At 43.1% G+C, this 25,881-nt stretch overlaps 1 protein-coding gene across 1 annotated transcript in view; it reads right to left on the reverse strand.

The window, feature by feature from the left end:
• The window catches only part of rnf40 (ring finger protein 40), a 58,322-nt gene that overhangs the window by 14,802 nt on the left and 17,639 nt on the right, over window positions 1-25,881 (reverse strand). The window contains exons 6-14 of the mRNA XM_084322449.1: window positions 23,754-23,878; window positions 22,677-22,823; window positions 16,594-16,668; window positions 11,635-11,754; window positions 9,452-9,631; window positions 8,668-8,803; window positions 5,477-5,598; window positions 3,257-3,516; window positions 16-133 (exon numbers count right to left, since the gene is read on the reverse strand). Of these exons, the coding sequence (XP_084178575.1) occupies window positions 16-133; window positions 3,257-3,516; window positions 5,477-5,598; window positions 8,668-8,803; window positions 9,452-9,631; window positions 11,635-11,754; window positions 16,594-16,668; window positions 22,677-22,823; window positions 23,754-23,878 (1,283 nt within the window). The remainder of the gene's footprint in view (window positions 1-15; window positions 134-3,256; window positions 3,517-5,476; window positions 5,599-8,667; window positions 8,804-9,451; window positions 9,632-11,634; window positions 11,755-16,593; window positions 16,669-22,676; window positions 22,824-23,753; window positions 23,879-25,881) is intronic.

Raw genomic sequence — 25,881 nt, forward strand, 5'->3', positions numbered from 1 at the left:
GGACAGCAGACAGACCTCTGCCTTGGATTTGCGTTCGGCTGCCATGAGCTGGACCTTGTCCCGCTGCTCCTTGGGGGCGGACTTGTACATGTCCAGCAGCAGCTTCATCTCTTTCTGAGACTCCTGGGCTTTCCTGGAGGAGGAAGAGGAGGAGGAAGAAGAGGAGGAAGAGGAAAAGGAGGAGGTGGAGGAGGAAGAGGAGGAGCAGGAAGAGGAGGAGCAGGAGGAAGAGGAGGAGCAGGAAGAGAAGGAGCAGGAGGAGGAGGAGAGACCAGTCAGTAATGATGGCAGAAAAGTAACGCCGAGAAGACAGTCATTAATGCAATTCTCAATGAATCTCTGGCTAGATGTTCCCCGTGTTCACACGTCCTTCAGTCGATCCCCCTTCCAATATGCTGCTCCCAGCAGTTGGAACGAGATGCAAAAGACAAATGGATCCCCCTCATTACTTTTAAGGACTCCATCATAGAATTGTTTACACACTGTCACCGAGCCTTTTAACTGTAAATTGACTATTATGTATGTATCATGTAGGGCTGTCTTAAATACTTCGAAGCTTCGTTCGATGGGCATCGAATATGAAAATAAAATTCGATTATGTAAAAAAAATATATATATATATGATTTTTTGTTGTTGTTGGTAAAATCAACTCTGCCTCTCTTTGTTAACACTTTGGTTGCCTTGGGTTAAATTAATGATATACCATAGATTGCCAGCGCTATTTGTCTATGGAGAAAGTCCCCTTCTTTGCATGGCTATAACTTTTTAAATTCTATTGCTACATTGCCATTATTAGGGCCCATTCAAAGTCCTATATGTATTGTTCATTGTGTAGCAACGTTAAACTTTTTCATTCACATATTCATAGTAAAGTATGGTCTAATGTATAAGTATGTTTTCATCTCTTTCTGCAGCTTTCTCCAGAACGTGATATATAGCCCCAAATGCATTATATTGATGATGAAATACAGTTTGATGGCAATCAGCGCGATATAAAAAATTCCAACTAGACGTACTTCTAGAAGTTACTACACGTCATCTGATGTTGACCGGATGGGCGAGGGGGCGTTTATAATTCCGTGGGCAGCGTTATACCAATCATCTAATGTGGGTCAAATGTTGATAAAAGCAGTTAGTATCGAAGATGGTAACGTTACACGCTGAAACTCACCCCAGTCTCCGCGCGCCGTTGGGCGATCATCGTCGAGTAGAAATTTTATCATTATGGGATATATTTTTACCCGGTCCATCTCCAGCTTGTATAATGGTATATACGTCCAAATCATGTTGTTTATCGAGTTATTGGCAATCGATCGCTATGTAGTGTGACAAGCTAGAGTGCCGGAACCTATACCGAGTGCCCGGAAGTAATATGGCCGACCAGCAAAACCTCTACTGCGCTTCCTGTTAAGCGGTTGCGCCGATCGGCCACCAGATGGCGCTCCTGAACCGCCAGAGAGCTCAGTGGGTCCTGCTGGTGGATCTCAGGCCAGCGGAGGGACATTATAAATCCGATCGCAGATTTTTGAAATATTGATATAAGGACGCTGTACAGCGTCCCCCGGCAACTTTAGCATGGCCAGGAAAGACGTCTAAAGACGGGTCCCGGCAGTCAAAAGTGTTAATTACAACAAGCAATGCTGTTTATTATTTAAGATGAGGTCGGACTCGGCACTGACAGATTTGTGTTCATTGTGCTGCTTTTATAAAGCCTCAAATGACGGCTTACAATATTTCATGAAAGCAAAGTGTTTAGTTTGTCTAAGATTTAAAAAGGTTTAAACTTTACAGCACTGACAAAGTTGAACAAAGTGCTGTACAAGTCCCACAACATACATTTTTTTTTTTTTTTTTACATTTTTTTTCCCTCTAAGCTTCGAATTAAAATCGAATCTCGGCCCCGAAGCTTCGAATTCCAAAAAGGTCAGCCCTAGCCCTATCATTTTATTTTGTCGTTTGTTTGATGTGTGTTTTGATTATTTCCCCTTACCTCTGTGATGTATTTGTCTCTTCTCTATTTAATTATATATTTTTGTCCCCTTTCCCAGTTACCCTTCGAGAGGCCCTTCTGTCCTCTCGCCAGGCCGTCGTTGCAAACACGAATTTGTTCTTAATTGACCTGCCTGGTTAAATAAATAAATAAGTTGTTTGTTCTTTTGTTAGGAATGCGAATAAGAATTTAGAGGCACAGTGGTATAGTGGTCAACACTGTCGCTCTACTAGTAGTAATAGTTTTTTATTAAGTCATCACACAATAATGCAGAATAATTCCAGCCTGTCAACGGTCTTTGATTCTGGCAGTGACTGAAAAGGTACAGGCTGAAGCATAATGCTTATACATGCCTGTCCTATATTCTTAACAAATGAAGCCTTCAAAAAAGAAACAAAGAATTATTCACATTTGTAACCAACAGAAATAGCTATACAAACCATTTATTTGGAAACCCAAAAGCAAATAACTCATTCTTAAACTGTGAACTGAAGGTGCAATACTGTTACTTACTTATTTTTCTACTTTATATTTTTTAGCATTAAACATTTTCTTAATATTAACATTTTAGTTTAAGTCTATATTTTGTGATTCTGTGTGAAGGGGGGGGACTAGCAAAGTATGATTTTCATTGTACGTGGAACTGTCTTAACTGTGCATAATATGACAAATAAACATCTTGAATCTCGAGTCTCCAACATGCAATTGGAACAAAACGGGGAATTAATCAAACCGTAAACAAAGAGGCCTATTGGAATGTTAGATCCTGGTATGAAAAATTATGTGATTTAATGTGCTCTACCTAACCTTGACTCCGTCTGTTTTGCTGCCCGTCTATTTTATATTTATTTTATGTCTGCACTTTTTTGTAAATGTTGTGCACATTTTAGGCCAATTTTGTGCTCATTTTATACCCGTCTTTCTTGCTGCTGTGAAGCACTTTGAGCTGCAATTCTTGTATGAAAGTTGCTATACAAATAAAGTGTATTATTATTAACCCTTTCACTGCCACACTACAGAAGGTTAACCCTTTACTATCACACTACAGACTGTTAGGTTAACCCTTTACTATCACACTATAGACGGTTAACAGTCTGTAGTATGATAGTAAAGGGTTAACCTTATGTAGTGTGGTAGTGAAAGGGTTAACCCTTTGGCATGTGGCAGTGAACGGGTTAACCTTCTGTATTGTCGCAGTGAAAGGGTTAACAATTTGGTAATGTGACAGTGAAAGGGTTAATAATTAAGATGACCCTTGACCCTACTTGAGTTCTGCCCTCAGCAGCTTCAGCGTGTCGGAGTCCTTCCTCTTCAGCTCCTCGCTGCGCTGCCGCTCCCTCTCGCGCTCCCTCTCGCGCTCCCTCTCCGCCTCGCGCTCCCTCTCCCGCGCCCGCTGCCTCTCCAGCTCCTTCCGCCGCTCCTCCTCCTCCTCCTGGTCCTCGTCCTCCTCCTTCTTGACGTCCATGCCGTCGCTCGTCGTGTCCTCCAGGGGCAGGACGCCGGTGTCTCCACTCTGGCACCGCAGCTGTCGAGGGGGGCGACAAACAGAAAGACGGAGTTGAGACCAAGTCTCTCTGCATCCGACACTCCTGATCTTTAAATATACCGTTTATAATTTCTCATATTTTTACATTTAAAGTTAATTATGTTGTTTACACGGTTTATTTATATATTCAGGGTGAATTACATTGTTTACACTGTTTCTCATATTTTTTTAAAGAGTTAATTACCGGTATGTTGTTTACACTATTTATTCTTCGCATATGTTTCTATTTAGAGTTAATTATGTTGTTTACACTATTTATTCTTCATACTTTTATATTCAGAGTTGGTTATGTTTACACCATATTTTTTTCATATTTTTATATTCAGTTAATTATATTGTTTACACTGTTCTCATATCTTCATATTCAGATTTACACTTTATTGCCTATATATATATATATATATGTCTTTCCACTATTACCCTGCCCATACCAACAACCACGTGCTCCACTGATCTTTCCCCTGGCTCGACGGACACGCCAGATCATGTTCACTATTATTCTAACAGGGTTGCTTCACCATTTTCCAGTTTAAAAATCCAGACTTTTTCCTAGACTTTCACTTTTTGTCTGGATCGGACAGATTATGCCGACAGTGACGGAGCAACAGAGGACTGGGCCACATCGCTCTACAGCTGAGGATTATTCTGCACAACGCCACAACGTATGTGTTGTAGTCCAGTCACTAAATCTCATGTCCGAGTCGAGTCTTGAATCCCCAGTGTTCGAGTCCGAGTCCAAGTCCAAGTGATCAAAGAAGAGCCCGAGTCGAGTCCCCATTACCCTAGTCCGAGTCTGAGTCCAAGTCCTAGTCATCAAGGTTGAGTCTGAGCTGACATACAAATAAAAAAAGGTCTACATTAAACCTACCGGTAAATGACACAGCGGTCACCTTTTCAAAGGGAGTTTTATTTTATTTTATTTTTAATGTTTTTTTTAGAACTATTTATCAAAGAGTCCGAATGCAGTCAATGCTCAAGTCCAAGTCAAGTCACGAGTCCTGAGAATCAGTCCTGGGCTCGAGTACTACAACACTGGCACAACGTATGTGAAACAAGGTCTAAATCTGTTCACTATTTGAAAGCATTTGCTGCCAATCTCTCTGGCACGTTACTCTGGGCGGCAGGGCGGCGCCGTGGTTAACACTGTTGCCTCACAGCGAGGAGGTCCTGGGTTCAAACCCCAGCAGGGGGCCTTTCTGTGTAGAGTTTTGCATGTTCTCCCCCCTGTGTTTGCATGTGGGTTTCCTCCGGGTGCTCTGGTTTCCTCCCACACCGAAAGACATGCAAGATTTCCTGCCATTGTCCTCGACCGAGTTACTGGCATTATTGCAAACTGCAGTTGGTCTCCCGGCGCTGTGTGGCTGAACCACTGCTCCTAACCAGTTAGGATGGGTCACATGCAGAGGACCGATTTCCCCCCCAAGGGGATAAAGATGAGACTTTCCTTTATTGAAACTCGGACATCATAGCAGCATGGGGGAGGGGGGGGTACAGGTATGGGCAGGGTAATAGTAGAAAGACATAAATATATAAAAATACAATTTGATCTGAATATAAAAACGAGAAAAATAAACAGTGTAAACAACATAATAAAATCTGAATATAAAAAATATGAGAAAGATAAACAAAGGTGCAGATGAGGGTCTGTATGCCCCATCAGTTACAATAAATATAGGCATCTGAATATATACTAAAGAGTAAGAGTAAACGGTATACACAAGGTGCAGTATACCCTGACTGACACGATACACGTCATACGTTGTAGTCCGTGCAGGTTTTGGTGGTTAGAGTCAGACACACTTAGTGGTCAGACGTTCCTAATAGGAGGTTCAACTTCACTTCAACTCAGCTGTAATACCAGACTCCATTCGTCCAAACACTCCATTTAACACACTCATGTAAAGCCCAAGTGACACACACAGACACACGCACACTCTACCTTGTTGATCTCCATCTGCGTCTCCCTCAGCTTCCTCTTGTATCGCTGCACGTCTCCCTTCAGCTGGTGGTTGTGGTTCTGAAGGCTGCTGATTAAATGTCTCATCTCTCTGTTAATGGGCCCTGAGGACGAACAGAGGACACAGAGAGGAGTCTGTTTGTTTTTCTATGGATGAAGACGGATTTGTTTGTTTATGTTTACATTTAGTCTTTACTGTGATCTGTGTGTTTGTTGGGTTTGAGATAAATAAAGATAAAATCAAATCAAAATCAATTGCTCATGGTGTACTGGCGCATTGAATATTGGAAACCCAACTGCATCCTGGATTGGGGGGGGGGGGGGGGGGATTCTCTCTTACGCGAAAGGTTGCCTCTTTGCAAGAGCTACCGGAGTCTCATGGCCGGTACAGAGGTACTCAAAAGGAGCTTCTATCCCCCCAGGCCATCAGGAGGCTCAATGACTCTATGAAACACTAACCCATCCATCTACACTCATTGCACACACTTTAAACATTCACCTTTAACACATTGTGCGCCAAAAACGAGTATACTCGTTATTGCCCGCCATGCGTTGTGCGCCAGAAACGAGTTAACTAGTTTTTGGGATCAATATTTCATTTTTTCGCCATGGCATTCATAATTCATCCAGCCTCCCTCCGCTGCTGCAGCTGGACCCTGTCTGATATTGCAACCAGCGTTTCCGTTAGCCGGTAATTACCGGTATTTGACCGGCAAAATCTGTTGAAGTCCGACATATTTAATCTCTCCGGTCATAATGTCCGGTGAAAATAATTCCCTCTAAACACAATTAGATTATTTTAATTGTATTAAAATAGGCTAAAATTAAATAGCCTATGCGATGAACGAAACAATCATTACATTTGTCGTTGCTTCACCAAGCAGCCGGTCTAATAATGACATCTGGCTGTTGTCAGCGCGAGCTGGCTGCTGATATATTTACGTGAAGCATGGCTTGGCAGGGTGCAGTACTCCAATTCAGCCATTGGCAATTCAGCTGTTGGGTGGGGGCGCTGTTGAGCGGTTTCCAGACCGGACCTAAAAACACCACTCTGCCTGCTCCATTATATCAGCAGCCAGCTCGCGCTGACAACAGCCAGATGTCATTATTAGACCGGCTGCTTGGTGAAGCAACGACAAATGTAATGATTGTTTCGTTCATCGCATAGGCTATTTAATTTTAGCCTATTTTAATACAATTCAAATCTAATTGTGCTTAGAGGGACTTATTTTCACCGGACATTATGAGCAGCACCAAGTCGTTGGGAGGTGGAGATATACATCACGGCGCAAACCCACGATAATGTTGCCGTCTCTCTCTGCCAAATTTCTCAGTTCTTCGCTTGATATAATTAATACAAATGTCCAATATAACGGAATTCGTTAGCTCATAAAAATGTGATTATAACAGACTGCTGTTTATTAAGGTCGGGCAGACTGCCCACAGACACCTCAAGTCTCGAGGGACTTATTTTATTTGGAATATATTAATGACTATATACGCAAAAGTAGCCTAGTTTTAAGTTAAAATATTATAAATGCCTTGATGATGTCATTCTTTATATAGGCCTATCAATTGTTTTTAAGCTCAATAAACTCTGACCGGAATTTATCCCATTTGTCCGGTAGATTGAAATCTACCGGACACTCAGACCTGCAAAAGAAAATTCTAACAGAAACCCTGATTGCAACGCCTCAATACCGTCGCCTGGTGGATGTCGGGCGAGTTACACTATTCTAGATACACACTTGAGTGCATTGGGATCGCTTTCAAAACGCAATAATCAATATGATTTCGCCGTTTATTGCGTCATACAAACGGGAAATGGATCTAGCAGATCGACGTCAAATAATTGGAATATTTTTCCTCCAGTCTCATCGGCGAACGGTAAGAGGAATCTAACGTTATTTTCAGCCCGATTATTAATTTCACGGCAATCCATCTGATCAACGTATCAAGCCATAGTAAAAAAAAAAATACGCTACTGACGAGCAAGGAATTATAAACGACCCCCCCCCCTCTTTCCTTCACACATGATGAAGCATAATGTATACCAATCATATACATTTGAATTTTTTTAATATAGCGTGTATAGGAAAGAAACGCCAATCGATAATCTATCATATGCGTCAGGGCCTATAACTCGCGTTTTAGGAATTACTGCAGAAAGGCGGCTAAGGGGCGCAGTGGGCAAGGCGCTCGCCACTAATGCAGGAGATGCTGGGTTCGAGCCCAGCTCTTGGCGTTGCTTCCGGCTTGGCTGGTCGTTCATACTAATACAATTGGCAGTATTAGGGGGTGGGAAAGCCGGTGGGTAGGGATCGGACGTTGTGGACAGCGACTCCTACAGGTCGGTTGGTGCGCCTGTACAGCAGAATCAAGAAGTATCGGGGGCAGCGTGAGCCTCCCACGCGTTACTCCTCGCCACTGAGAGATCGCGCTGTACAGGTGAAAAGATGCAACGGCTGCCTCCTCGTGTACCGGAGGGGACACGTGATGCAAGGCTTCGTCCACATTGCAGCCGACCAGTGGGAGGCATGGTCTAGCAACGTTCGAGACAGGGGAGGGAAGAATTGGATAATACGAAATTGGGATGGGAGAAAAATTGAAAAATGGGGAGAAAAAGTAGATTAAAAAAAAAGGAATTACTGCAGAAAACCTTAAAAACATACTTATATTCACGACGGTATTAACACGTATGAATGAAAAAAAATAACGTTCCCACATCCGGAACGATAGATATCCGATGTTGAATGGGCCATAGTAATGTCGATATAGCTATAATATTTAAAAAGTTATAGCCCTGCAAAGAAGGTAAACATCTCCATAGGGTTACAGAACTGGCAGACTGGGCCCAACGATGGGTACAATGCATGGTGGACAATGTGTTAAACACGTTTTTTAACAATACAAGTTTTTATCTAAATTATAAATGATTTGCACTACCTCATTTCTGTGTTTTGTTGAATTTTTTACTTTAGTTTTGTATATTGTATATGTTGCATAGTGTTTGGTCTTTATTTATTTATTTTTTACTGTATGAAGCACAATCCCAGGAGGCTCATACAGAACCAAGCATGTCACTGTAATGTACATGTACCTTACATGTGACAAATAAAACATAACTTGAACGATAAATCTACCCCGTGGGGGGAGGGGCACGAGGACGCTACCTGCTTGCTCGTTGGCCGCCAGGTTCTGCTCGAACTCGATGCGCAGCATCTCGTACTCCTTGCGCACCTGGGCCAGCGTGTCCTCCAGCTGGATCACCTCCGTCCTCAGCTTCTTCTGCAGGGACAGCTCGTCGCTCTGCCACCAGACCAGAGGAGAAGCGGAAACGTTTGTGTGTGTGCACGTGTGTCAGGGTTCCCACAGACATTGCAAAATGAAATTCAAGGACTTCTAAGTACTTTTCCAAGCACTATTTTTCATTTTCAAGGATGTCACTCGTTGGGAGTGACTCGTCAGATTTGATTAAAACGGAATAAAAAAAAACTATTTCTTGATTCAGAACAATTTGATCATGGCTCAATGCGAATGGTTGATTTGAATTTCAAGGACTTTTTAAGCCCCTTGTTAAAAAATGTTTTGCGGTTTTCAAGGAAATCCAGGACTTTTTTTTCTTTTATCAAGCACTTTAAGCACTTCAAGGACGTTGTGCGAACCCTGGTGTGTGCACATGTGTGTGTGTGTGTGTGCACCCTGTTCACCAAACCTCTCGCCAAACATCTTTCTCTAATTAGTCCCGCCATAACAACAAACGTAACGAGCCCCCCCCCCCCCGGTCTATTTTGGCAGCTAAACACCCCGTCGGCATGGCGACTCCGATGAACGATGAAACTCCTTTCGGAGCAGAAATAATCATAATCACAGAGTGTTTGCATTTGTTTACGCGTGTGCCCGTGCGTGCGTACTGTACACAGATGCGCCGCGGCGGGGCGGGGGGGAGAAAATCACCTCCATGTGCTCGATCTGCCGGAGGTGGGCGTTCTTGGCGGTGAGCAGCAGGGCGCGCGCCTCGTCCAGCTGGGTCTTCACCCCCAGCGACTCGTTGTAGAGCAGGGAGAACTGGGACTGGAGGCACTTGTACTCCGGGGTCTCCTTCACCACATCCTCTGGGATGTTCCGCAGGTCCATCTGAGGGGACGGGGGACAGACGGTTCAGTAGGGCTGCACGATTAATCGGGAAAACATTTGCGATCTCGATTCATAGACCTATGCGATCTCATTTCTAAATGATGGCAAAAAATAATAATAGTACTTCACTTTTTTAAATGATGACGATTCTGACTTGAGTTATTTTGTATGTTACAAGAGACTTTTAAGTTTAAGTCAAACACTTTCATATGTTATGTTTAAGTTTAAGGCAAGCACTTTGATATATGTTATGTTGTCTGTTTAAGAAAGAGTGCAATAAATGATTTTATTGAATAAATAAGAATCGTGTGAGAATTGTGATCTCAATTCTTAGAGAAAAATCGTGATTCACATTTTAGCAAGAATCGTGCAGCCCTACAGTTCAGGTTTCAAGTTTAACTTTTTATTATTATTCGTCAGAACAAAATAAAGAATACTTTAAGATGAAATGCTTGTTTCTGTATGAGCCCCTGAGTGTGCTACATACAGTAAAAAGAAAGTAAGTAAAAAAAATTAAGAAGTAAAAAGTACGGTAGGTAAAGTCAATACACATACAATAGACAGTACAGAGTAAAATGAGTAACAGTGAGGTAGAATGCAGAGGTACAAAACGTGGGGTAGGGCGCAAATGAGGTATGAATGTGGTGCAAATCTCTTTAATAATAGATAAATATAAAGTGTGTTAAAGTGTCAAAAAGTGAATAAAGTGAGTGGTAAGGTGAGTGTTTGTTTAAAGTGAGTGTGTACATGTGGATGAAAAGGGGAAATAAAAAGAAATAAAAAAATAAAATCGGAAAAGGGAAACCTCTTTTTCAAAAAAAGTTATAAATTTTTAAAAGCACAAATGACGCCTTTTAAAGCGGAGTCTGGGGTTGAAATAATTTTCAATCAATCAATTCTGAATGGAAATTACACAGCGTTTCTATCCAAACACGGGTTGTGATGACGGGCACGAGAGGCATCCTTCCTGTGAGCGCCGATGAGACGAAACAGAAATCTGATATCCCTGGGAGGAAGTCGCTGCATCGCTGCTACACAGCAGCACCGTAATGAAGGAGTTTCTATAGAACTCCCCGTATATAGGAACCTCTACCTCGCAACACGAACCGTATCATCCCGGCTTGTTTACGTTTCATTGGCAAGCCGGGAATAAACGGTCACTTGCGCCGCTGGATGGGTTTTGGATGAAGGCAAAGCAGGGAGGTCTCTGTTGCCAAGCAACGAGGGATCTCATTTTTGTTGGCAGACGACGAAAATATAGGAGGCGTCCAATTAAAAACGAAGGCTTTGATCACGGTTTAATCTTTGAAATGGGACTATAAGCAGCGTGTCGAAGTGTCCTTGAGCAAGACACTTAACCCCTAATTGCTATATCGAATTATATATATTTTTTTTTTATCTACTTTTTCTCCCCATTTTTTCTATTTTTCTCCCATCCCAATTTTCGTATTATCCAATTCTACCCTCCCGTTTCGAACGTTGTTAGACCATGCCTCCCACTGGTCGGCTGCAATGTGGACGAAGCCTTGCATCACGTGTCCCCTCCGGTACACGAGGAGGCAGCCGTCGCATCTTTTCACATGTACAGCTCGATCTCTCAGTGGCGAGGAGTAACGCGTGGGAGGCTCGCGCCGCCCCCGTTGCTTCCTGATTCTGCTGTACAGGCGCACCAACCGACCTGTAGGAGTCGCTGTCCACAACGTTCCGATCCCCACCCACCGGCTTTCCCACCCCCTAATACTGCCAATTGTATTAGTATGAACGACCAGCCATGCCGGAAGCAACGCCGGCTCGGACCCAGCATCTCCTGCGTTAGTGGCGAGCGCCGCACATCAAAATATTTTCTTGATAATACCTATGCAAATGAAATACCTTTTAAGGCCTTAAATTGACTATTACAAATGTAACACTTTTTAATACCCCGCCGATGCCCTGTCAAATGAATGAATGAAATCATGTTTAATAATCGCGATTTCAATGTCAATCAGAATAATAATGGTTACCTTGAGCTTCTCGCTCTCCCTCACGGCCTCCTGGAGCTCAAGCTGCAGCTTCTCCAGCTCCGCCATGCGGCTGTTCGCCAGCTCCTGGTTCTGCTCCAGCTCCGCGTTCAGACTCTCGAACTGGAGGACACCACATTTACATTTTGGTCATCCAAAGCCACTTACAAGTTTTGCACGACAGGTCAGCAGGAAGGGTACAACTCTCTCAGCTGAATAACAGTGTTCATCAAAGTGTTGAGTGCTACAGTGTAGGTTAGTATAATTAGGTGTGTGACAGTAAGAAGGTTCTTTCATTTCAGATATTGATTGATATTGATCTTTAGTCAACGGCGAAAGATTAAGACGGGTCTCGGCCGTCACGGCGCGCGGGCGGCAGAGGCAGCGGAGGACGGGGGGAATTTGTGTAAAGCAGGATTCTGTTTTTAAAGTACTTCAAATGTTTTAGTTCTTTGAGGATTGTTTCTTTTATTCATTATCTTTTAGGATTGGTTCTTTTATCAAATTGTATATCGATTTATGGTAATAAGTTTGTTTTATAATTCTTTAAAAACAGTTTCAGTAATTCCTTTAGATTTGTATTTTGTACGCTTGTATGGTTTTTTTTTTCTTTTTTTTTTATCCACTTTTTCTCCCATTTTCTATATTTTCTCCCATCCCAATTTCGTATCATCCAATTCAACCCTCCCCTGTCACGAACGCTGTTTCTTGCTTCCCACAAGCCGGCTGCAATGTGGACTAAGTCATACATAGCACAAGTCCCCTCCGGTACACGAGGAGGCAGCCGTCGCATCTTTTCACATGTACAGCTCGATCTCTCAGTGGCGAGGAGTAACGCGTGGGAGGCTCGCGCCGCCCCCGTTGCTTCCTGATTCTGCTGTACAGGCGCACCAACCGACCTGTAGGAGTCGCTGTCCACAACGTTCCGATCCCCACCCACCGGCTTTCCCACCCCCTAATACTGCCAATTGTATTAGTATGAACGACCAGCCATGCCGGAAGCAACGCCGGCTCGGACCCAGCATCTCCTGCGTTAGTGGCGAGCGCCGCACATCAAAATATTTTCTTGATAATACCTATGCAAATGAAATACCTTTTAAGGCCTTACCTTTTAAGGCAGCTCGATCTCTCAGTGTCGAGGAGTAACGCGTGGGAGGCTCACGCTGCCCCCGACACTTCCTGATTCTACTGCGCAGGCGCACCAACCGACCTGTAGGAGTCGCTGTCCACAACGCCCGATCCCCACCCTTCAGTTTCCCTCCCCGTAATACGGCCAATGTGTATTACTGTGGACGACCAGCTAAACTGAAAGCAAATGTGGAGCGCTGGGCTCGAACAGGCGAGCCCAGCGTCTCCAGATTTCGTGGCAAGCGCCTTGCCCACTACGCCACGTAGCCGCCCTTGTATGGTTTATTTCTTAATCCCAGAGGGGAAACACGGTTTGCCACCAAAGCGAATACAAATATACAAACATGAAAGAAACAATTACATGATACAATACAACACAGTGCTAACGGTGTTCGTTAAAAAATGTAACCGCAGCAGGAACAAAGGACCTTCTCAATCGATCAGTAGAGCATTGAGGAATCAACAACCTATCACTGAATGAGCTTCGCAGAGCATCAAAAAGAATGAACAGTGGGTGGCCTTCAAAGGATAAAATAGTGTTCAGTTTAGTTCTAGTTCGCGTGGCAATAATAATCTTCAAGGAATCAGGACTTTATTTATTATCCTGTTTTTATCCTTGATGTATAGATCTTGTTGTATCATGTACTCTACAATTACAAACATAATATATATATATTTTTTTTAAGAATGTTTTGAACTGGGCGGTTAGGTGGCCGAGCGGAGATTGCGTTCGTCACCAACCCCGGAGCTGTGAGCTGGATTCGCCTGTTCGAATCCAGCTCACAGCTCCGGGGTTGTCACCAGCTTGGCTGGCCGTCTGCACTAATACAATTGGCTGTATTAGAGGGTGGGAGAAGCTGGCGGGGTGGGTCCGGGTCGTTGTAAACAGCGACTCCTACAGTTCGGTCGGGGCGCCTGCTAAGCGCGGATAGGACTTGAGGGGGATAGTGTGATCCTCCCACACGCTACGCCCTCTCGATGAGAATCCGTGCTGCCAGGTGAAAAGAAGCGGTGATTGGCTGGACGTGTGTCGGAGGAAGCACGTGGTAGCCTCCACTCTCCCAGATGATCTGACTGTGGGGGGTAAGTGCGCAGCGACCAGGAAGGGACTGGGAATTGGCATACGACTAACATTGGGATGGGAGAAAATCGGAGGAAAATGGAGGGGGAAAAAGACAAAAAAAAAAAAAAAAAAAATGTTTTGAACTGCGGCACCGAAGCCAGAATCATGTTTCTCAAAACCGACCCCAGAGTCAGAAACTCTCATAATTGGTGTGATTTTTATCTCCAGGTATAGAAGGAGGAAAAGCCTCTACTGTAAACCTACCGTGGACTCGCTCCAATTAAGCACTCAAAGCTCTCCACCAACACATGCACCCAGTTATGTACTCTGCACAGAACCACAACAGGTATAAACGACTCAATACATCCAACGTCATTTGAATATAATCTAGTCATGATGAGAAGAAAAAAAGGAGCAGAACTAAACATTGCATGCTTAGAAAAGACACATCGACATTAAAGACAGTATTGTTTGCTACAGATCCTGTTCTGATCTAGTCAGCAGAGACCTTTTGCTTTCTAAAAGATACTGGATGGACAGTAGCCTATTGATTGTAAAATAACTTATTATTTATTAAACAGTAATGATTATATTAAACTTGATTGATGGACAAGTGATTTAGTTTGCAGATGATTCTGTTGGAAAACAATTAAACGCCGTTTGAAAAACTTGTTAAGGGTTTATTGCAATAAGGGGCAGGACCTGATCAGCATGTTGCTTCTCCCTGTTCCTTTTTGGACAAAATATACGGTTTTGTTTATTATTTTATCTTACTTCTTTTCACAGCAAATTATCCATGTATTTCTTTAATTATTATTATAATTCTTTCATTATCATCATTTGTTATCTCTTGATTATTTGTATTGTTGTTCATAATAAACGATTCCATCATTAACACATCCTGCGCCATTCACGTTGTACGACGTGTTTCAAGTTCATGCTAATTCTGCCAATCCACGGCGTACGACGTTATTGAGATCATATTTCATTTTTTCGCCATGTTATTCATATTTCCCTCACGGAGCCTGGTCTGATGCAGTGTGAGCCGGCACAACTCTGCAACGCTTCAATACTGCCCCCTGGTGGATGATAGGCGAGTTGCCAAACCGGAAATGGCCGAGTCGATCTCGGTGCGTCTCCGAAATGCGTCCGGCCACTCGCATATTGTTGCGGGACTGTAGACACACGTCCGTGTGTAGCGATCGCTGCCATAACACAATAATCTATACGATTTGGCCGTGTATTATGATTATACAAACCGGAAATGGATTTAGGCGATCGCCGTCAAATAAGTGGGATATTTTTTCTCCAGTCTCACCGGCCAACGGTAAGAGGACGCTGACGTTACTTTCAGCCTGTTTGTTTATTATTATCCATGCAAACTGCTCTGATCAATATATCACCCAGACTACATAAAGCATTTAACGACGATCACGGAATTATAAACACCCCCCCCCCCCCCCCCCCCCTCCGTTCATCCACGCATGATCAGTCATAACGTTTAGGATCATGTACAGTTGAAATTTTTTATATAGCGTGGATCGGCAACAAACGGCATTTGATAATCTATATATGCGTTTATGCCTATATCTCATGTTCTAGGAATTACTGCAGAAAACGATAAAAACATATTTATATTCTAGACGGTATTTTCGTATGAATGAAAAAGTAAAACGTTCCTACATCCTGAACGATAGATAATCGATGTTGAATGGGCCATAGTAATGTCAATTTAGCAATACAATTTAAAAAGTTATAGCCCTGCAAAGAAGGTGAACATCTCCATAGACTTACAGTGCTGGCAGAGAATGGTATAAGATGCTCAAATTGCGTGGCAGGGAATGTGTTAACTCAATGGACGCCACAGCGATATGTGTGATGTGTTGTTAAAAGGCAGACACTCTAAAATATAGGAATATGTGGCAGTGTTTGAAGGGCTATAACTAAAGTTAAAGAAATAATTTTTTCATCCATACATTCCCGTTTTATACCGTGATGAATATGACTATAGTTTTAGAGACATCCTGTCTAATCCCAGAAAACGAGGCTATTCAGCAATACGTGCAATTCACTAGAAACGTTGCCGTTTCTCGCCTGTACACGCTACTATTTCAAAATCACATCTATATTATCGGTATTATGTTTCATCATGAATGCATGAAAGGGTGGGGGGGGGGGGGGGGTAGTTTTTTGATGCTTTGATCGTCACCAACGGCACACGTTGTGGAGTAGCGTTACACACATATTGTGATCGAAGTGAAATCATGCTTGGATCACAGCAGGATTGATACCATATAGGCCTTACCTTCACTAGGATGTACCCCAAAAAGAATATTCCAATATTATCTGATCACGAGTCCCAGTATTGGTGTTGATCGTGTCGCCAACATAATCTGACACACATCATGCACCGGGAGCAATTCACGCTTCTCAATCCGACCGTTATAACCGCCCCCCTTGCCCGACCAATAGAAATCTGACCGGAGACTTTTGATCGACGCACAGGCAAAGATATAATGTTTCAAAGGGTGCTCGATACTGCCACCTGGGTGGATGCGGCCGGTATTGCACTTTGGCATTCTCAGGATGATTCCCCATGTTAACCCAGATGTTCGTGTGCCTGTAATGAATGGAAATATCAAATAAAAGAAATAACGACGAAAACCTGACTATACTCTGGTCTGGCGCTGAACGGTTGGCGAGTTAACCCGACTATCATCGGGTCCGGCGCTGATTGAGTTAAGAAGGTCACATGGGTAATGAACACTCACCTTCTGGATATTGAGTGTGATCTGGCCTCCAGCCAGCGCCCCCGAGCTGCCACTGCTGCTGTACCCAGAGTTCAACTGGAAGACAACACAGAAGACAACAGTTAGAACACAGTCACAACAGACCACACTGAAGACAACAGTTAGAACACAGTCACAACAGAACAGACAACACAGAAGACAAGTTAGAACACAGTCACAACAGACAACACTGAAGACAACAGTTAGAACACAATCACAACAGAACAGACAACACAGAAGACAAGTTAGAACACAGTCACAACAGACCCCCCGCATTTCACTGTATACCTGTATGCCGTGACAAATAAAACGCTTGTATCTTGTATTGTATCTTGACAACACTGAAGACAACAGTTAGAACACAGTAGTGTTGTCAAAAATATCGATTTTTCGATACATATCGATTCTGAATATTTAAAACAGTTTCAATACTAATTTCCTGCAATATCGATATTTTCTGCACTATCGATACCATTTTTTGCACTTTCTCACCGTCTTCTCTCCTACAGAAAGTTGTTGACACACACACACACGCCGCTGCAGTGCACGCATTGCCCCTCCCCCTCACAGACCTGTCTTGTCAACAAATCCTCTCATTTGCTTCGAAGATAGCAAGAGTGCAAGAGCCTCCGCAACTTGTCGTGACAGCTTCTCTTTCGACATCACTGAAGCATTAAACAAAATGGCCCAGTAAACTATTGTGATTGTAAATTAACTGTTTTTAAATTGTTGTACGGCGACCTTGAGTGCCTTGAAAGGCGCCTTATAAATAAAATGCATTATTATTATTATTATTATTATTCACTTTAGTTTAATACATGAGGCGTTGTCTAACGTTACCTAGCTGGCTAGCTACTGATAGCTCATAATATCAACGTCTGATAAGTCAGTGGTTCCCAAAGTCGGGGTCGCGACCCAAAGGTGGGCCGCGAGCAGCCACGGATGGGCCGCGAGATGATTTAAAAAAAAAAAAAAAAAAAAAAAAAATTATTTTACTTTTTTTTGTCAGGCCACTGAACTTAGAAGCAGGCCAGGACAGTGTTTCTAGTTGTATTCTAAAATTCTATTCTATTGTATTCTAAAATGTGACTATATAGTTTTATATTAACTTAATAAATAAACAAAAACGAAAAATCTACTTATTTCAACGAACATTTCAAACTAAATAACAGATTATGCACATAAAACGCTGAAAACAACCGAAGCAACAATAGTATTTTAATGAGGCTATTATTATTATCATTATTATTTTGCAACAAGTTAGCCCTCTCATAAATAGCACATATAAATGAATAACTAACTTGAACTAACTTAATAGGATTGAAGTGATATTTGGCTTAAAAAATCGGTCGCCTGGCAAAAAAGCAAAAAAAAAAAAAAGCCAGACGATGTGCATTGGGCCGCGGCTCTCTGACGCCTTATTTTCTGGGCCCCGGCCTGAAAAGTTTGGGAACCCCTGTGATAAGTAACATCATTGGCATTCGTTGTCGCAGCTGTTGGCTAGCGTTGGCTAACTAGCTATCGTTCTTCCGTTGGTTATAGTTAGCTACCTAGCTACTGTAGCTAGCTAATACGGGCTGTGCTGGCTACCTTTTAATTCGCAATGGAGTGGCTAGCTGACTAACTGTACAAATCGATGTGATTGGCTGAGACCGTATTGTGTACTGGCTGGCTGACTGTTGTGTTGTAGATTGGGGGTGGCCAGCTGGCTAGTTGGCAGTTCATAGTGCAGTAGCTGGCTGGATAGCTGTTGTATTGTGAGTTAAGGGTAGCCAGCTAGCTGGCTGGCAGTTTGTGGTGCAGTAGCTGGCTAGATAGCTGGCTAACGTTGGCCAATATAGCTGTAACTGAACGCCAATGATGCTAGCCTTATGTGATCTTATCAGTTTCAGTTCATAGGAAAATACTTTGACTATAATGGTCAGAAGTAAATGAACTTAGATGCTGTTATGCTTAACACCCACACCCAGTAGTATTCACTTTACTTAATTTCTAAGATTAGATTAGATAATTTAGTTATTTTTAAATGTCTGATCTAAAGAGAAACAAAGGGTTTTAAATAGGGATGTCCAATATTATCGGCCGATATTGGCATAAAAATGTGATATCGGAAAATATCTGTATCGGGTTTCAAAAAATAAAAATACATTTTTATTTTATTTTTACATTTATTTAACCTTCATTTATCCAGGCAAGCAAGTAAGAACAAATTATTATTTTATGTATTGTCAAAGTATGCATAATGTTGTGTTAATTACACGACAAGAGATATGTAATGTTAATCACCTGAAATTATTCAGTTTTTGGGGGGGGAGGGAACCCTGCATACATCGGTATCGGTTGATATCGGTATCGGAAATTAAGAGTTGGACAATATCGGTATAACGGTAAAAAAGCCAACATCGAGCATCCCTAGTTTTAAAAGTGTTATATTTCTTTTATCTTATAGTACCAGAGAGAAGCTGAGGAGAATCGACCAGCAACAAAAGCTAAATCTAGTTTATTTATTATTATTATTATTATTTTTTTTTTACATTTGAACACTTTGAGTGCCAACGACGCTATATGTCGTTAGTTCATGCCGACCGACCGTCGAGTGCCAGCGACGACAAATAGCGTTTTGTCGTTTTTTTTGTTGCGAATTGAATTCATATTTCATCAATCTAGTCTCACGTTAGTGCTGCAAACTCTCTCTAAGCTCCATTGGGAAAATACCGCCCCCTATCGTCACTCCCTGTTGTACTGCACCCCATTGGATTAGACTGAATGAAACACATGGGGGGGGGGGGGGAATCCAGTTTCCTCATTTTACTTCTCCGGCAAGCCATCCGAAGAGATCCAAGTCATTGCAGAGCCGCAAAACAGCGTGGAATACATATTTCCAGTACCCAGCGCTGAATCAATAAACGCGATCGATATTTGGAATGGCGATCAGGAATTGGAATAATCTTTTTGGAGAACATCTGATCTGAGGTAAGGAATCTATTTTACCAGTCTTAGGATAATCAGAGCTGTTTTCACAGAGATATCAGCGTGTGCCATATGTGTGTGTGTGTGTGTGCGCTGATCAGGAAATGAGATGCTCGCTTCTCTAGCGTGCATAAGTACACATACTATCGATAATCTAGCGTTTATTTGAAAACGATTCATAAATAGGCAGAAAAATTACAACGTTTTTTTGTGCATTCCAGAATATTCCAGTAAAGGGTGTTTATCACAGAATCTTTATATTTTCCTGAAACTTTCAAGAAAACGAGGGTTTTTCAAAATGGTATAAAACGGAAATGAACCGATTAAAAAAACAATCCGTTTCGACAATGTTGACTGCAAACAAGTCATTGATAAGCGACGGCCAGATTAGACACATGATTTAAGACATAGTTTATGCGTTCACAACGCTATCATTGAAGTGGGTGGTGGCATTCAACAGGGGTAAAACGCAACGCATGGCTGGTAATCAAAGTGTTAAGATTGAAAAAATTTCCCTGTGGTATCGAAAATGGTATCCAAATTCCAGAACACAGTCACAACAGAACAGACAACACTGAGGAAGACGAGCAGCATCGTACACACAGCTGCAGGGCCGGTGCATCAGCAAGGCCGGGAGGATTATAAAGGACCCCAGCCATCAGACTCATGAACAATACCTAAACAATTATGATTTTACCCTGGGCGGTCAGGTGGCGTAGCGGAGATTGCGCTCGTCACCAATGCAAGAGGCTGCGGTCTCGACTCCCGGAGTCAGCATTGCTCGAGGCTTGGGCTGATCGCTATACTAACCCGTTTGGCTGAGTTAGGGGGGAGGGCAAGTCATGGGTGGGAATCTGGCGTTGTGGACAGCGACGCCTACAGGTCAGGTCTGGGCGCCTGCTCAGCGGAGGCAGGACTTGATGAAGGCAGCGTGACCTCCCACGCGTTACGCTTCACCAATGAGAGTCCTCGCCGCCAGGTGAAAAGAGAGTCACTGGCTGTCGCCGCACGTGTCGGAGGAAGCGTGCGGATGACTTCAGGGTTCCCTTGTACCGACCAGTAGGAGAACATGCGCACAACAACCAGGTAGGGGAGGGGGGGGAATTGGCACAACGACTAAATCGGGACGGGGAGAAAACAGAAAAATTGGAGAAAGAGGATTAAAAAAAATATATATATAGTATTTTAAGTCTTTTTTAGTACTGTATGTACATTTTATTCTACTGTTGCACTTTTTATATCACCACTCTCAGCACTCACTTTTTCTTAAATTATTTTTATGCTGGTTTTTATTGTGTTTTCCTTCGTATGTATTCTATTGTGTATTTCAGTGACTGCTGTAGGTCGAGGGGGCAAGACCCAAGAACTTTGCTCTTTTCGTACGTAAATGTGACAAGAGGCAACAATAAAACTGAATTCGACAGGGCGGCCCACACAGAAACATGCCTTTCAGCTGCCTCACCGCCCACAGAGGAGCGTTCCTGCACGCCTCAGGAGCATGCACGCACACACACACACACGCGGGAGGGGCGTGAGGAATCCATTACTGACGCCGTATCAACTGAACTCCAGTGGATTTGGAGGGTGTTCGATATATTTATTCATAATAAATATGAAAAAATTTCTTTTTTTTTTTTGTAATTTTTTTTTTTTGTATTTTTTTTTTATGGCTTTTGCCTCTTCATAGTTCTCTAACGTTAGTCTTTCTTTCCTCAACGATCAATTCTATAAACACTTGACCGATACCCATCAATGCACAGCGCTCTAGCATGTTCTGACTGTGAACACCTAAAGCTGAGGCTCAGACCGACCGACCGTTTTAGATTTTTGGCTCATTTTCCCTTATGTTAGAATTTTTTTTATGTAAAAATAATGGTTGCAGATATAGAGGGGGGCGCCAAAACTGCACAGAGAAAAAAAAATTAAAAAAAAAAAAAAAAAAGATTAAAAAAAAGATTAAAAAAAAATTAAAACTTTTTTTTTTTTTTTTTTTGCGCCCCCCTCTGGTTGGCGCTCTAGGCGACCGCCTATATCGCCTGTAGGAAGGTCCGCCCCTGACCACCGGTTACCACGTTCACCGAAAGATTTGTGCCACTGAAACAGAAAACTCGTTGAAAATCTCGCTATGAAATCCCGCAAGGCTCGAGTCGTTGCAGGAAGCTGGAGCATGGATAGTACATGCATTATCGCAAAATGTTTTGTTAGCTTAGCGTTATCCAAAACATTAGGTTTGTGCATTTCCAAATTGTGCCAACATGTCGCGATCATAGAGTATTGATACAGACATGCCGCTCCGTGAGCGTAGAGACCTGCCGCAGACAGAGTGGAGGTCATTATTACAAATGGTCAATGAAACAATAAAGTTTTAACTAACAATACGCATTAATATTATATTGCTGTGCGTTGTTCTGTCCGCAGAGCGAGACATAAAAAAATCGGTGTGTGACTCCTCACAATATCTTATTATTGCTGCTGCGCTTTAAGATGTGTTCTAAAAATAGATTTCCCTAGACAATTACCAGAGTCCTCCTCGAGTAATTCATGCAAGTGCTCGATCTGGGAAATCCCAACCCTACATATACATGAATACTATATAAAATTATATTAAAATTACAATTATAATATTAAATAAATATATCTCATATCTGTCACCACTCACCAGCAATAAATCTGAGAGCAGAATGATAGACAGAGTCCAGTGGTTTAAGTGTTGAAGTGTTGCATGCCTATAAATCACATCACCATAGTCCAAAATTGAAAACAGCTTCAACGATCCTCTTTCTACTAAAGGCCCATTCCTGCACGCATCAGCAGCGCACGCATCAGCAGCACGCGCAGAAACACACACACACTAGGGATGGGCGCGAGGAATCGATTAGTTACACCGTTTTTCACTAAACTAGAGTGGATTTTAAGGGTGCTAGATTTTTACTTATTTATTACAATTTCTTTTATTCGTTTACCACCAAATACATTCACCAAAAGTGCAAGGGAATGCTGGATCCATTTCTGTACAGGGAGCCAATTTTCAACACAGACACACACACATATACATATACACACATATACATACATACACACACACACACACACACCTGTTCCAGGGCCTCGGCCAGGTGCTTGTTGAGCTTCTGTTCCCTGGTGCGGAGCTTCTCGATGTCCCACTGGAGGTCCTCCACCGTCGTCTCCATCTCCACCACCTTGGTCTCGGAGCTCGTCACCTTGTCCACCAGCTCGTTGTACTGGGAGGAGAAGGAGGAGGAGGAGGAGGAGGAGGAGGAGGAGGAGGAGGGGTGAGACGAGAGTCAAGTGGAGAAAGACTGACGCGTAGGTCACAAGCACGTCTACATGAGACAACAAGGAAGTCTGCCAGACAGACGGCTGGGTCGGTGTGGAAGAAGTGCGAACAGGGAAAACATTTATATTTAGTCATCTGGCTGAACGCTCTTATCCAAAGCGACTTATTAAATGGTGAACAACAAGTCAGTAGGAGCATCTAAAAACGGTAAATGGTGCATTTATCCAAAGCGCTTTACAATGTTGTTCCTCACATTTTACCCATTCATTCACTCACCCATTCACACACCGACGGCGGAGGCAACCATGCAAGGTGCCAACCTGCTCATCGGGAGCAATTGGGGGTTAAGTGTCTTGGTCAAGGACACTCCCGACGCGCTGTCCGGGAGGAGCGGGAATCGAACCGGGAACCTTCCGATTACCGCTCTACCTCTACTGGCAGCTAAGGGTCAGTGGCATTGTTCGTCAAATAGTGTTGAACTTGAGTGCATAGTAGTATAGACATACTAGCATGATAGGTAGTAGTACAAGTATAGTAGCATAGTAGTATAGAAATATTAGCATGATAGGTAGTGGTATAAGTATAGTAGCATAGTAGTATAGACATACTAGCATGATAGGTAGTAGTATAAGTATAGTAGCATAGTAGTATAGAAATATTAGCATGATAGGTAGTAGTATAAGTATAGTAGCATAGAAATATTAGCATGATAGGTAGTAGTATAAGTATAGTAGTAATCTACATAATGGTACAGAAGGTAAGAAGGTTCGTTTTTGTTTCTCATTTGCTCTCTCTCCGTCCCTCTCTCAGTCATTCTCACAGCGATCTATAAAGCATGTGGAGGCACGGCGCCCACCGCTGAGGCCCATCCTACCTCCATGGACATCTTGTGGTGTCTGCCCTGCAGGAAGGAGGCCATGTCCTGCAGCCGACCGTTCTCCTCCAGCAGCGTCCGGTTCAGACTAACGATGTCTGCCCGGCTGTCGTCGTCGTCACACGCTGGCGAGGCGGAGGGAGAGATTCAAACAGCAAGGTTAACTGACAGGCGTCTCTCAAAGCCCCTGCTGTACACCGGCACCGACGCGTCAACATTCACATGTGAAACCCAATATGCCGCGTATAAACAGCTGTCAAGCGTTGTGTAAAATGAGGGATAAACAACAACGCGATGCGGCCGCAACGTTCCCCTCGCAGCCCCCGACTCGACGCAGGGTTTCCCCCCCAGTGCGCTGCAGGCCAGGTGGGCCACCTGGTGCACCATCCTCCCCTATCTGACCCAGACGGTGGTCAAATAAATAGCAGGTAGCGGATGAGGCCTGGACACCGGACATTTTACAAAATGACGCTGGATATCGTTACGCTTACTAGGGGTGGGAATCACCAGTTTCATCATGATACGATACGATATCGATTCTTTGGACAACGATACGATATTTGCCGATATCACAAAGTCTCTCACGATACAATACGATACGATTAGATTCAGGTGCCTGCGATCGATATGAGATGATATCATATGCCCATTTAACACAATCAGTAACATTTAGATCAACAAAAAAAAGGTAATGAAAATATCATTTGACATTTGTATTTTTGAGCTCTTCCAGACATTTAAAGGAAAATCAATCTATTGTTTTTAATACAAATAGACCTCCTGTTCACTGTAAAGTGCCACGTTTTTATATATTGAGCTTTAAACTTTAAGCTACATTTTTTGGAACTCAAAACTCACAACCTCCCTCTCCCAAACCGTTCCTACAACAATTTGTTGATGTTGCATGATCATGTATAGGCCTACATTTATTATGTATTATATTGTTTATGTTTAAATAACATTTAAACATCAAACTCCTCTGACCTCATCTGGTCTTTCCAAAGACGCGCGCACACACACACAGAAAGGGAGAATGCTGTAACATCTACACACACGGAGCTACTGCTGTTGTTCTTGGGCGGATATGAGACTCGCCACAGGATTTTCAAAATAAGAGTATCGATATGAATCGATCTTATTACATCGCATCGATCCGATTCGATTGTTGATAATTACATCGATGTATCGATCTGGATCGATGTATCGTCCCACCCCTAACGCTTACGTTGATATTTAACGTTATGCGGCTACATTGATCCGCTGTGTCTGTCCGTCTACGTCTGTTGTTAATACATTTTCAAAGATTAGCATCCATTTGTTGGACAGAGTTGATGTTATGTTCTAATTAAAAAATAAACCAAAGGACAGTAATACCTTCCGTAGCTCTTCCATCTGTTCATTGACGGATCAATGTAGCTGCAGCCTTATTTAGCGCATCACACAAACATACTGCTGCTGGTCTGGACTGGTCCTCTGAGCTCCTCTCCAGTCAAACACACTGCTGCTGGTCTGGACTGGTCCTCTGAGCTCCTCTCCAGTCAAACATACTGCTGCTGGTCTGGACTGGTCCTCTGAGCTCCTCTCCAGTCAAACATACTGTTGCTGGTCTGGACTGGTCCTCTGAGCTCCTCTCCAGTCAAACACACTGCTGCTGGTCTGGACTGGTCCTCTGAGCTCCTCTCCAGTCAAACATACTGCTGCTGGTCTGGACTGGTCCTCTGAGCTCCTCTCCAGTCAAACATACTGTTGCTGGTCTGGTCTGGTCATCTGAGCTCCTCTCCAGTCAAACATACTGTTGCTGGTCTGGACTGGTCCTCCGAGCTCCTCTCCAGTCAAACATACTGCTGCTGGTCTGGACTGGTCCTCTGAGCTCCTCTCCAGTCAAACATACTGTTGCTGATCTGGACTGGTCCTCCGAGCTCCTCTCCAGTCAAACATACTGCTGCTGGTCTGGACTGGTCCTCTGAGCTCCTCTCCAGTCAAACATACTGTTGCTGATCTGGACTGGTCATCTGAGCTCCTCTCCAGTCAAACATACTGCTGCTGGTCTGGACTGGTCCTCTGAGCTCCTCTCCAGTCAAACACACTGCTGCTGGTCTGGACTGGTCCTCTGAGCTCCTCTCCAGTC

This window comes from Notolepis coatsorum (genome assembly GCF_963971535.1).
Source record: "Notolepis coatsorum genome assembly, chromosome: 10".
Taxonomy (NCBI): domain Eukaryota; kingdom Metazoa; phylum Chordata; class Actinopteri; order Aulopiformes; family Paralepididae; genus Notolepis; species Notolepis coatsorum.